Source organism: Candoia aspera, chromosome 3, assembly GCF_035149785.1.
Source record: "Candoia aspera isolate rCanAsp1 chromosome 3, rCanAsp1.hap2, whole genome shotgun sequence".
In the NCBI taxonomy this organism is placed as follows: domain Eukaryota; kingdom Metazoa; phylum Chordata; class Lepidosauria; order Squamata; family Boidae; genus Candoia; species Candoia aspera.
Genome location: NC_086155.1, coordinates 139,168,700 through 139,183,044, shown reverse-complemented (window position 1 = coordinate 139,183,044; position 14,345 = coordinate 139,168,700). Strand labels below are relative to the sequence as shown.

The following is a 14,345-nucleotide window of genomic DNA, read 5'->3' as shown; positions in this document are numbered from 1 at the left end:
AGCCTGAGTAAAAGATGGACAGCAGTACTTGTGAAAACATCTGCATCTCTTGGTGGGTTACAACCTGAATATAAGCCAAAGGTTTGATGCAGGTTTAATAATAATAATAATAATAATAATAATAATAATAATAATAATAATAATGCATATAAAGCCAGAATTGAGAAGACTGCAACAGACAACAAATGCCATCTCTGCAAAGAAGCTGAAGAAACAGTGGACTGTCTAGTTAACTGCTGCAAGAAGATTGCACAGACTGATTACAAACAATGGCATGACAAAGTAGCCACAATGGTGCATTTGCATGTCTGCAAGAAATACCACTTGCCTGCAAATAAGAACTGGTGGGAACACAAAATAGACAAAGCAATAGAAAATGAAGAAGCTAAAGTGCTCTGGGACTTTAGAATTCAAACAGACAAGTATCTGCCACACAACACCCCAACAATTGTTGATAAGAAAGACAAAAAGTCTGGATAGTGGACATTGCAATACCTGGAGACAGCAGAAGAGAAGAGAAAGAACCAAAGAAAATCACAAAATATAAAGACCTGCAAATAGAAGTAGAACAACTGTGGCAGAAGAAAGCAAAGATAGCACCAACAGTAATAGGTTCCTTGGGTGCAATTCCAAAACATCTGGAGGACCATTTGAACACCATTGGCACTGACAAAATCACTACCAGTCCATTGCAAAAGGCAGCTTTACTTGGAACAGCTTACATCCTGCAACAATATCTTTAATGTTACCAAACAACATCTGCCTATCCCAGATCCTTGGGAGGGACTTAATAGGTAGACAAAACTGCCAAATCCAGTCTAAACATCTGACTGACTGTGCAATCAACCATAATCATCATCATCATCATCATCATCTGGCTCAAAAGAAGTATAGTTCACAATTATTGTTCTTCTCTGTTCTGCATTGTGTTAGTCAGACCACACCTAGAATATTGCATCCAGGTTTTGACACTGCGTTTTAGGAAGTCTCCAGATGTTAACAATCAAGATAATAAGGGGCCGGGAAGGAAAATCATATGAGGAATGGTTGGAGGTGTTGGGTATATTTAGCCTGGAGAACGTTGCAGGGAGACATGGTAGCTACCTAAAGTACCTGAAGTGCCGCCAGGTAGACAGAACTGTTCACAGTTGTCCTGAAGACTGGTCAAAGAAACAATGGATTTAAATTACAAAGAAGCAGATTTGGGTTGACATCAGGAAAAACTTCCTAACAGCAAGAGATGTTTAACAATAGAACAGATTGCCTCAAGACATGGTGATCTCTCCTTCACTCCAAGTGTTTAAGCAAAGGCCTAATGGCCATCTGTCGGGGATGTTACTATAATGCATTTCTGCACTGGGCAGGGGGTTGGACTAGATGATCTCTAAGATCCTTTGACCCTTACGTGCTATGATTCTGTGAATATCTTCTGGGATCTCACAACCAGGAAAGAGTTAGAAAGCTTCAGGAAGGTTTCTCAGAAACATCAGTAAGATTTCACAAATACTCAAATTTGCTTGTAAGTTAAACAACGTAACAGTCGAACTTCTCTGTTCTAAATCCCACAGGACTGAGCAAGACATCCACAGCGTGTCGTTAAAAGCATGAAATACTATCTTGCTGGAATGGAGCTGATTTGCTTCGTTTAAAGTGTGTTGTTCCTGGTGTAATATTTGTTGCGCACCATGTTGAAATTGCAGTTAGAAAGCAGATTTTGAAATAAATGGAAATAGTCTCCACCATATACCTGTAGATCTAGACCTCTTAGAATTGTTCAAAAAGAAGGAGATGTAGCTTGCTGGTCAATTCATACTCAAAATGCATGCTGAGCAAAAGCCTTTCCTCTTAGCTGCCCATCTCTGTACTTTGACGTTGACCCTGAGTATTTTGAACGAGGCATTAAGGAATCCTTCAATGAGATTTCAGTTGCTGACGTCATAGAGAACGACCTCTCCCTGCGTTTGTTTTGGGAACGGCTTCACAAAGTGAAAGCTTCCCTGCTCATGCGCAGTACTCACATCTTGCCCCGTCCAGAAAGCGTTATGACAGTTGCGCATGCGCATTCGCAAGGAGGCACTCCAAAGTCACCCCGCTGCGGTCCTCCTGGGGAGTCTGAGTGAAATGAGTAGTGGGGCTCCCGGGACCTTAAGGTTCAGTAAAACTGCGGAGTCACCAGTTTCTGGAAGCGGTAATAAACGGAGCGATTCACTGGCGTCCGCGTCCTCCTGCCCTATTTTTAAAGGTAGGAAGCGCTGGTCGTTCTTTTTGCTTTCCTCCGTTAAGTTTTCATTCTCTTGCTTGCTGATATGGTAATTTCAAACACGTTACATAGTGTCCAGAGAGTAGCGATGGAGTAGTTGGAAGCAGAGCGTGCAAGGTAATGCTGTGTGGTGTCCATCGCCTTCCTTACGACTTATTGCCCAATAAGTGAGTCATTTTGGAAGGAAGGAGAAGTAGCGAAGGTCCATAGGCAGCAATGGCATTTGGACGAAATTAGTGCAAGCTATTTCTAACCCTTTCTGAATAAAGCACCAATGGATTCTGAAAGGAAATAGAATTGATGATGATGATGATGATTGTGATGATGATGATTGTGATGATGATGCCTACGTCCTAGCTAAGAGACTGGAATGGCCACTGGAATCTGACATGGGAGACATAAAATCAGCTCTGCAGATCTGTCAAGCAAATGGAAGTCGGCAGTGTTAGGCTGACTTGGTTGAGCTTGGTTAGAGTTGGCTTGGGCAGATTTATGGAAGACTAGTTCAAGAGGGCTTTTATTGTCTGAAAGCATCCTTCTCTCTGTTTTTGTCTGTTCTTGTTAGAATTTTTATTTTTGATGTTATTTGTGATTTGGACGATTTTGCTTGATTGATTATCCTGTGGATGTTTTATTACAAATTACTGATTGTATCCTATCAAGCTCAGTTACAGTGGCAATGAGTACACCGTTGGGAGACTTGAAAGAACAGGTTAGGGATAGATCATCATGGAGAAAATCTATGTGGTCGCTGGGAGTAAAAAATGACTTGGTGGCACATAACCAATCAATGAATCAGATCTTCCAAGAGTCAACAACTGTTGTGCACTCCAAAGCATATTTTTGCCTTTAAATCTAAAGCATTGCACAGCCCTAAGACATATTATTATCTAAAATGGGAACCTTCCAGAAGACCATTAAGATCAGTCTAAAAACTGTATCTCTGAGGACTGAAAAGTTCTGTCCCTGCTTAATCTTTCCCACTTGGGCTCATGGACGTAGTTCCAGTGGATGGTTCAGACAGCAAAAGATGGCATCTCAATGAGCTGGTTAAGCTAAGTAGCACTGAGGACCTCACAGACGTACCCCCCCCCCATTTTGGAGGCATCGAAACAACTGACAAATAATAGTAAAATTAGCATTATTTCTTTTATTTTTAAAATGTTCTATTTACCTGTTTTATCCTTCAACCCAAGTAAGACAGTGAAATATATGGGTTTCATACATAAAACAAGTATCTGCTCTCAGTATACTAGCAAGGAAGTCTCTTTGACAAAATTATCCTGTAAAATGTTCTGTCTATAGATCTAATTCTGTATACTTCCTTTAAGGTATAAAGCATTTGGGTTGCAGGCAAGTCTTTTTGTAGTCAATAAAACGTTTGAGTGCCTGTTGGTAGGTAAAAGAGAGTTTAACTTGACATCTCCTAAACTTTATGAAATTAAAATGGCTTTTGTAATGGCAGCACAAACTTGGATACTGATTCTTCTATAAAGCAACATAGAAAATTTTCTGCTATTTTGAAGGAATTTCCCTCCCTGTAGCTGCTGGGAAACCAGAAGGGAGAATGCAGTAAAAGAGAAAAGTGGAAGTGGATTACAAAGGTGGAAGTGGATTACAAAATTTTTATTCTAGTAATATATAAATAGATTATAATTCATTATTTTTCTTGTAGATGTTGGCGAAATATATTCCCGACTTTTGGATCACAGACCAGTTATTCAAGGAGAAATTCGTTATTTCATCAAAGAATTTGAAGTACGTTAGATATTAGTTATTTTGAAATGAAGTATGATGGAGATGTGGAAGAAGGTGGTTTTGAATTAAAAAGCATGGTTGCAAAAGTATTTTATAGAAATGATATTATAGGTGAGGCAGACTTTTCATTTTTTTTTTTTAAAAGTATGCGATATAAATATGCAGAAAATTACTTTTAAATGTTAAATAACTGCCCTTTTATGCAAGCATAATATTGAATATAATTGCCACAAGATGGCAGCAAAACTTTAATAAGAATAAGACATGTATGTAATTCTAATAGCTTTCAATCTCTCAGGTTTTCTTTCAAGACTGGGTGATAAAATGAACAAAATCAATAATTGTAAAAACACTTGTTTAAACATAGGATGTTTAAATGAAGAATGGTGGGGATGTGTCAACATACGATGTTTGGAAACGTTAATTGTGCAGTTACTGTATAAGCATATTTAATCAGTTAAAAAGTCCCACTGAGTAGAACTGAGTTATTTCAAAGTAGTTGTGCAGTCACCTGGAATCTGATTAAAGATCTAGATATTATAGTCTGTTCAACAAACAAAATGTATACATGTCTGATTAGTTGTAAGTCTCACTGAGTTCAATGAACTTTACTTCCTGGTAAGGGGATATAGAATTTCTGTCTAGTTCTTTTTTAAGTGAAATTGGATTGGATATTTATTAAATGTCAGCTTTTTTGTAAAATATTTAGAATTACCCCTTTTTATTTTTTCCAACAGGAAAAAAGAGGTCTCCGAGAAATGCGGGTTCTTGAAAACTTAAAGAACACGATGTTTGAGGCAAATGACAAGATTTTGCCCAAGTGTGAAGAAGTAATGCGTGGAAATCTGAACGAAGTATTAGGGAGATGTAAGCTGGAGTTATTTTTCTTCAGTGCCTTTTGCATTTAAAGAATACTGAATGAGTACTGAGAATGAAGAGTTGTACAACTGTAAACTTTATTTCAGTGCAGGTAGCCAACCAGATGTTCAACACATTCCAGCAGAGAGAGCAGGAAGAAAGGCAGGTAAATACTAATATTTTACATTCATAAAGAGGGGATGCGGTGGCGCTGCGGGTTAAACCGCTGAGCTGCCGATCGGAAGGTCGGCGGTTCGAAACCGCGCGGCGGGGTGAGCTCCCGTTGCTAGTCCCAGCTCCTGCTCACCTAGCAGTTCGAAAACATGCAAATGTGAGTAGATCAATAGGTACCGCTTTGGCGGGAAGGTAACGGTGTTCCGTGTCGTCATGCTGGCCACATGACCCGGAAGTGTCTACGGACAACGCCGGCTCTAAGGCTTAGAAACGGAGATGAGCACCGCCCCCTAGAGTCGGACACGACTGGACTTTACGTCAAGGGAAACCTTTACCTTTACCTTTACTACATTCATAAACTAGCAAAGTCTAGCCTAAAAGGCAGGGGCAGGTAATGGTGGGGGGTGCTAGGGGCTTTAAATGGATTATTTCAGCCACAAGGGGGTGTCCAGTGTTGGCAGCCCTTCAAGATAGACCAGGCTAGGAAGCCAGACAAGTCATGAAAGCTAATGCTACTTTTTTTTATTATAAGGTTACAATAACAGAATCTTGCAAGCACTTTGTGACTCAGATTTCTTTTATCTCACCATTGTCTTGGTTGTGGCTCTTCTTCCCATTCCTCAAGGTTATTCCTTCTTCCCATTACACTAGTTCAGCATTTATACATGATTATATTAAGCTTACCACGTCCATTGTGAGTACAGGTAGTCCTAGCTTAACAATGCTAATTGGGACCAGAACTTTGTCATTAAGCAACGCAGTCATAAGTTGAAAAACCACATGACTGCGCCGTTTAGCGATGGCAGTTCCAACAGTCCCGGTTGTCATTATTAAGCAAGGACTTCACGTGATGGTAACTTGCGACTTCCTGCTGGCTTCCCCATTGACTTTGCTTGTCAGAAGCTGGCAGGGGAGGTCACGATCACATAACGATTACACATGATCACAGAGATGCTGGGGCGGCCATAAGTACAAGGACCAGCCATAACTACCGCTTGTTCAGCATCACTGTAAGTTTGAACAGTCACTGAATAAGTGGTCATTAAGTGAGTACCACCTATAATATTCAACTAATAATTGTGCAAATGAAAATTGTCCATTTTATTTTGAAATTTCAGCAGTGCTACTTGAATGAGCATTGGATTGTTTTATGGTCACAACTAGTTGCCCCATCCAGATTACCGTATTAATATGGTATTTTTACTTCACACCAAGGACACTCTGGATATGTCTTGTGCCACTTGCTTTCTACTTTGTTGTTATATTGTTGTAAATGGGACTGAGTGTTTTTGTTTCTTAAATCCCTGCTGTTAAATCTTTAGTGTAGTGTGCCCACCATGTCATTGTAAACGCTAAACTAGTCAAAGATGCTTCAGGCTATGCTCAATGTGCGAAGGCTGTGTGCCTTTCAGCTGATGTCCAGTTTCTGTCCAGATGCACATTGTTAAGCTTTACACTGAAGCAATCTGTGATCTGGTCACTTCTTAACCTGGTTTGGCTTTTGACAGAGCTACTTAGGAATATATCAGTCAAAAGATTTACAAGTTTCACTGGCAAAATGGAGATTTAATTACCATCAGATTAAAATTGCATGTAAGAATGTGAATTAAATAATCTTGAGATTCACAAACTGCTCTGAAACAAATCTATATGTTATTAACAAGTCTTCAGGAAGGTGAAAAGCATACCTTCTTCTGGAATAAGTACATCAAATAAATAAAGACTTAGGAAAACATGCTGTTTTAATTAGTCTTTCAGAGTTGCTATAAAAATAACAAAGTTACTAGATCTTCTCAGCTTCTGTATGGGTGGAAGGTTTTTCCAAGAATTTTGTTCACAGCCAGAAAAAAGGGAAATCCCTGTTTTGCATGGAACAAAAAAATACCCAACAGAATGGAAATGTAAATCTTTCCTGGTCAGTCAAAAACACTGAACATATTATGAGTACAGCTTTCTGAAATGGAAGCATTTCATACCTGTGGATCTTATTTCGTGAAAGGCCATATTATAAGAACATGCTACTTGTTGGAATCTCTCACATGGCTGCACACTGCTGTTTTGTAATACATGTATGCTAAAACCTCAGCATTTGGAAAAACTGTGCAAGAAGTTAATTCTATATTTTTCTTCTGTACTTCACTTATTAGGAGCAGGCAGCCCATTCAACTTTTTCAGCCCTAATAGAGGAGCACTGTAAGCAGACTGAAGCAACATTTCAAATTTTTTATTTCTATAAGGCTGTAATTGGTAAGGGCAAAATGCTGTCAGATGCAGTGTGAATATAACATTCCTAATTTCCTAAACTTGCTGAGAGAGAGAGGGCATACTGCAGGTTCCCTCCTCCCTCTAGTCTATATATTTTCCCTCTCTTCTGATTTTGAAACTAAACATGACACAGCCTTGTTCAGCCTGGTACCTACCAGCTGTGTTGTACATCAACAGGTGAACATTAAAATAAATTACCTCCATATATTTGAGAAAACAGATGTCCTGGGAAAGGCTGGTTGCCTTTTTTAACCAATGCTGAAAATTAGGATGCCTTGGGAGACCCTTGGTCTTCCCTATGATACTCACTCAGAAAGCAATAAGGCATAGTCCCCAGCCTTCTTTGCTGCAGGACACATGCCGCAGATTAAAAGAGTGCCAGTCAGTCCTATGGCAAGTATCCATCCAGAGTAGGTTTCCTAATGCTTTGAGAACTATCTTGGGGAAAAATAGTATTCCATACAACCAGTCCATTATTGATTGCTCTCAGCTGAGATGATTTTATCTCCTTTTAGCCTACTGTTAGACTATCAGACAGTAACTCATGCCTTGGTCACCTCCCAATTAGATTTCTGTAATGTGTTCTATGTGGGGCTGCCTTTGAAGACCCATTGAAAGCTGCAGCTGGCTCAGAATGTGGCAACCTGGGTAGTGATGGGTGTATGATAGTATATTCACATGTCTCCACTGCTTCCTGAGCTGCACTGGTTACCAGTTGGCTTTCAGGTGCAATTCAAGGTGCTGGTTATCACCTATAAAGCCCTTCATGACATAAGGCCTGGCTACTTTAGGGATTGCTTGTCTCCACATGTTTCCACCCATCTGGTGAGGTCAGGCTGAAGGGGCATGCTATGGATCCCGTCAATCACACAATGCCATCTTGCACGGTAAATGTGCCTTTTCTGTGGCAGCACCTGCCCTCTGGAATACCACCCTTGTTTTGCAGTGGTTCTCCTTCCTCCGGCTGGTTCCAGTCAGTGTTGGTGGGAGAGGAGAGGCGCTGCCATTGCCCTGTTGCTGCAATCTGGACCAGTTGTAACTTCTGGGTGGTCTTCAAGGGCAGCCTTATGTAGTGTGCATTGCAGTAGTCGAACCAGGAAGTGACCAGGGCAAGAGTAACCGTGAACAAGGCCCCCTGGTCTAGGAATGGGTGCAACTGGCACACAAGATGTAGCTGTGCAAACGATCCTCTAGCCATGGCTGCCACCTGCTCCTTGGAGCTGTGAGTCTAGGAGGACCTCCAAACTGTGCACCCCATCAAGAGTCAGAGATAACACATCACCAGATTCAGGGGAGGGCAAAAACCCAAAGCCATTCTGTCTTGCTAAGGTTGAGTTGGAGCCAGTTCCTCCCCATCCAGACAGACCCTCACAGCCTCCAGATACTGAGTCACCACCAAAACAGCATCACCTGTCTGGCCAGGGTGATGTATAACTGGGTATCAACAGGATACTGATAATATTGCACCCCATGTCATTGAATGGCTCACCCAGCAACATTTTCAGACATCATGTTGAGAGCCAGCATGGGTTTATTTTTATTTTATTTATTTTATTTTCTATCCCACCTTTCTTATTTTTACAAATTAACTCAAGGCAGGAAACATACCTAACACTCCTTCCTCTTCCTATTTTCCCACAACAACAACCCTGTGAGGTGAGCTGGGCTGAGAAAGAGTTACTGGCCCAAAGTCACCCAGCCAGTTTTCACGCCTAACGCGGAACTACAGCTCACAGTCTCCTGATTTCTAGCCTGGAGCCTTAACCACTAGACAAAACTGGCTAGTAGTGAAGGTGATGGACTGGCAGGAAGACCCACGATCAAGTCCACCCTCAGTCATGAAAGTTCATCAGATGGTCCAGACCCTATCACATTCTGTATACACTGTGCTCCCTCCATCCATTTTTCTCCCTAAAACAATAACCTTGTGGAGTTAACAACTTCACAAGGTTATTGTTTTAGGGTAAAAAATGGATGGAGAGAGCACAGTGTACACAGCCTTGAGCACCTGAAGAAAAGGTGGGATATAAATCTAAAAATAATAAAATATCTCATGAATAGGTAGATCAAAATATAATTTCAAACAGTAAAAGATAGGTCAGCGATCTATCCAAACAAATATAGGAAGTGAACATAGGTCTTAAGGAAACATTTCAGAGACCACTGTTTTGTTTCTTTTCTTCAATTCTAATTCTGAAATGTCATTGGGCTCTCACCATGGCCAGGTTGGATGCATCACCCTCTGCAGTTCTGTGGGTCAGTATAAAAACATCCCTTTTCAGCAGTGTTTAGGTCCACGTGGAGATGGCTCTGTGGAATCCCTAAGCCATATGCTCCTTTGTTGCTCTCTCTCTGGCAAATCTTGGAAGATCTATATTTATCCCATTTTAAACCCTGGTAGAGAAAACCATGTCTATCTGCCACTGCTTCTGTTTGACCAGGACTCTAACATATCTTTCCAGGTTGCCTGATTTTCGGCTATCATTTGCTGTATCAGTTGAGGCTTAGCACAAATTTGGTGATTGCTACTGCTATTTGTACTACAGTTACTATAATAATGTACTTTATGCAATTTTATTGCATTTTTACAACTTTTATAATAATTACACATCTATGTATTTTATTGTTGTGCTTTCTGGCCCAAAGGCCATAATAAGATTTGATTGATTGATTAATTGATTTCTCCTCTTTTTTCGAGTTTATTTATTTATTTATTTTTACGAGCTACATATTTCCAAAGAATAAGGAAAAAATAACTTTTTTTAAACTCCCCTCCCATAGACACCCTTGCTGCAAAACACAGTAAACCATCTTCTCTTCATTGCCTAGATTCAACATTTATAACTTGCTTTTTCTTCTCAGCTTCAGACGGAGAAACTAAGGGCTGGTGAAGCCCAACGTGTGGCTCTCTGGGAGGCATTCATGGAGGAGCAGCAGCACCTAAAAGCAACAGTGAATGAAGAGCACACAAAAGCTATGGAGCGTCTTAAAGAGCAATATGCTGTAATGGAGAAGGACCTCACAACACAGGCTCTCTAGGAAATGCTCTTCTGCCATTTTCCTGCAGTTTTCAAGTTTCAGGGTTTCCCACACAGTATTAGAATTTAGTTAAAAATAGCAGGGATCTAAACAAAAACTGAAATTGGTTCTTTGCACTGAATAATTGTTTCATTTTCATTTAAGCACACACACACACACACAAAAGGTTTGTGCAGCAGCAGTAACAGTATTATACTTCAACAGACCAGATCAGTGCCCAGTTAAAATCTATTTACAAAATGAATGATTACATACTGTACATTTGTTTGGTCCTTTCAATGAGCTCTCCTGTTACTTTCCCAAAGAACCAGCTTCTGCTGAAGGCAGGGAGGGGTCGTAATTATGTGCAGACATACTGCAGTGACCTGACATGTAGAGCAATATTAACTGCAAAAGGCCACATAACTTGGGAGTATAATAGTCTGAAGTTTATGAATGAATTCTTTATGTTTGTGAGGTTATCAGGATAACTTTAAAAAACCTTGAGAAAGAAGTGCTTATTGTACTGAATTTGTTCTGACTAGAGAGAATGGGAGGGTATTAGGTTGGCTGTCTTTGTAGTATGTATTCGCCCTAGTAGTGTTTCTGTGTGTCATACAAAAAATACTCTCATATGCTTAGTGGCCAAAATCTCTGGAATAGGGCCATGCAGCAGTGTGGATTTGAAAGGCAAAATGCAATTTATAGTATGCACGGATGCGCCCGAAATACCTTCAGGATCATCTCAAACTAGATACATCTTTCCCAGGATCACGCTGCAGCTGCAAAGGACAGTCACATAAGCCTAAGAAAAGTCACTGCTGCTTTAAGATGTTCCTCACAGATGCTACTTGTGGGGCCATATGCACTCTGAAGCCCATGTTGGCTTTCAATCCTGCATAGCCCTGCTCTGAAAATGTTTAATGTTCTAGGGGGATGAGATCCTTTTGTGAACACTGCAAATGAACAAGTCTTACGGATTAAATTGTGTTTTACAAGTAAATGGTATTCTGAAGCGTAATTAACTCTTATGAGTGAACTCCATGATTTAATCTGTATTAAATATTTGCACACTATAGGCAAAGTTCATGATTTAGTTCTTTGTCATTTAACTTGTAAAAAAAACAATAACAGGATAAAAGTTGAGGCAGTCTAGGCAATGGGCTGGAAAATCAAGTGTTATTTTAACAGGCAGCATGTAGAATAGAAATATGTAATACAAAATTACCCATTATCTGTGTTGCAATTGCAATAAGCCAACAATAGGTTGCCTGTGTGAAGGTATGGCTTAGTGTCAAGGCTCCATCTTGACAGTCTGTTGATAATGTGATTAAAGTGAGCAGAGGAGATGGAATAAGTATTTGTGATTTCTTTCAATAACACTGAACTTCTGCCAAGCTGCTCTGTCCACTCCTGTATGGCTGACAGCTTCATCAATCATCATCAGGTAGCTAGACTAAAACTCCACTTGCCAACATTGAGGTATGCTGGAATGTTGTTAACTCTCTTGTGAATGGTGGGGGAAGGGGGCAATAGATGACTTTAAAATATTTCTCCACTAAGGAAAGAAGAACTTCTAATGAAATCCCTGTTCAGGGGAAAACAGTTTTTCTTATCTGTGTGGCTCTGTATTGCTCAGTAGAAGAGTAAATTAACAGAGTACATGGCTTATTACAAAAATGTCTTTAAGACCTTTTTCTTGGTTTTAAGAGTTCAGTGTGCATTAATCCTCAAAGGACATATCAATGTTCTTGCTACAATAGCATTTTGCCTTGTATATTGAATTTGATTTTTATATTGCAACAGAATAAATTAAAAACCTGAGGCCCCTAGGGCAGCTCTTCCATAAGTTTATAGCCCTGAAAAAAGGATGTGGACAAATGCTTGGTTGTATTGTGCCTCTCAGACCTAGCAATGACATCTTCATTTGTCGGAAGACAAGAAAGCCAGTTTTCACTTGCTTGGCATGACAGAGTTAAGCCTTCTTGCCTTTCCACTTTATGAGTTGTCACTTTTCCCCCCATCCATTCTCTGTTTAATAGTAGCTCACAGTTTCACCTGTACCTGTCCTGTGAGTTTCCCTGGTTGCATTTTCTTGTTGACCCCTTCAGTCTTTAGCTTCATCTCTCACCCACTTACTCAGTTCCGTGGCCCATTTCATATTCTGACTTCCCTGCTAGCTAGGAACATACTTTTCTATATCTTGTTTCTGTAAAGATTTTTTACTCACCTTCTTCCCCATCTTCATCTTCTTCTCTTTTCCTTATTTCTCTCTGCCTCGTTGTGGAGTTTCATTTTCTTTTACCTACCTATCATTTTGGTTTTCAGTAATAGGGACATAAAAAAATAAACATTATTCCATTCATCACTATGATCTAATAGCCTATTTGGATTTATTTATGGTTCTGTTTGTTCTTAATTTACTCTTTTCTTTTCATCCATCTCTTGTTTCCCATTGCTCTTAACAAGAGACAAAGCTTCCTTGTTGCTGTTGTAATTTCTATGTTCTCCATCCAGTTGGCATAGCATTTTTCAGACATTCTGCTCCCCCCTGAAGGTACAGATCTGCCAAATTTTCAGACAATAGGGGGAAAAACCCTGCTTTTTATGGGGAACTTCAAAATCCACACATATAACCTAATTATCAAACAGCATTTACATTTATCAAGATCCCAGGTTTGAATAGTTGTTCACACAGAGCAAACAAAAACTCCAAGGGAATATTTAAAAGATTAGGAATGAATGGACCAGAGCAGATAGTTTCAACTGCCTACTTCCAGTGATCTAGTAAATTTTAGTTCCATTTTTTTCATTACTAATCTGTAGGAAAAATTACCAGAATTTCTTGTTCAGTCCCATCCCTCTGTTTCCATTATGTGTGCCATTCTAATCATACTAAGTAGGTTAATGGGTTTATAATTAGCAGGGTCTACATTGCAGTGGAATAACCACACTCCCATCAGGATTTATCATAGAAATCTTTTTAATCTCTGCCAAAGACCAGTGGCCCTGTAAACTTTGATGGGCATGAGCTACCCAAGCATAGAATTTGAGATTGTGACAAAATCCTTCCTAACAACTTGAGTACTTGAGTTAACAACTACTACTTTTTTAAAAATTTCAAAATAGTTCCTTACTGCTGAGACAATTTCTGGAGTTTTTCCTCCTAGAGTTTGGGATCATCCACTAGATCAGGATTTCTCAACCAAGGTTCTGTGGAAGCCTAGGGTTCCGCAAGAGGTCACTAAGGGTTCCCTGGGAGATCACGGTTTATTTAAAAAAATTATTTCAAATTTGGGCAACTTCATACTAAGGAGATAAGCTTCATTCTTTATTTTTAGTTTAAGAACACTGTTAATGCGTATATACAGGCCTACACATGAAACGAATATAATAATTTTGTAACTTCTGGCCTGTATTTGAGCCTGAATGCGCATAGGTTCCCTGAGGCCTGAAAAATATTTCAAGGGTTCCTCCAGGGTCAAAAGGTTGAGAAAGGCTGCTCTAGATGTTCTTCATTGGTTCCTAGAATCTTCGAAGAATCACTTGGGCTTTTAATATAGTCCATTTGAACACCAATAAATGCCCAACCATTAGTTTTAAAACTGTATTTAACAAATACATTTGTTCACTCTTTCCTCCACCACCCCCATTACTTACTTACTTATTCGTTCATTCAATTTGTATAGCCACCCATCTCATATACTGTATATGACTCTGGGTGGCTCATAACAATTAAAAAACCAACAATAAACAAATGCAAATAAAAACCAAACGTACAAACCACACTAAAACCATTATTAAAAACTATATTAAGACACAAAAACGTAAGTTGTAGTCAGTGGCAGAATAAAAACTATGGTAGTTACTATTTGACTTACTCAGATTACTGAGGAAAAGGGGGGGTAAATATTTAGATGGCAGTTTGATATTTGAGAGTTACTCTAGTTTGTAAGGAACATTGTTATTGTAAGAAATGTTAACAAACAGCTCCCACAATGCATATGCGGGG

The 14,345-nt window shown here is 39.6% G+C and overlaps 1 protein-coding gene across 1 annotated transcript; it reads left to right on the top strand.

Annotated features, from left to right (window-relative positions):
• The first annotated feature begins 2,040 nt into the window (after positions 1-2,040).
• BLOC1S5 (biogenesis of lysosomal organelles complex 1 subunit 5) lies at positions 2,041-11,690 on the top strand. The gene is made up of 5 exons (XM_063298875.1): positions 2,041-2,242; positions 3,936-4,018; positions 4,756-4,885; positions 4,984-5,042; positions 10,178-11,690. Exons 1-5 carry the CDS (start codon positions 2,056-2,058, stop codon positions 10,352-10,354), a joined length of 636 nt encoding a protein of 211 aa, XP_063154945.1. The 5' UTR covers positions 2,041-2,055; the 3' UTR covers positions 10,355-11,690.
• Positions 11,691-14,345: the final 2,655 nt, after the last annotated feature.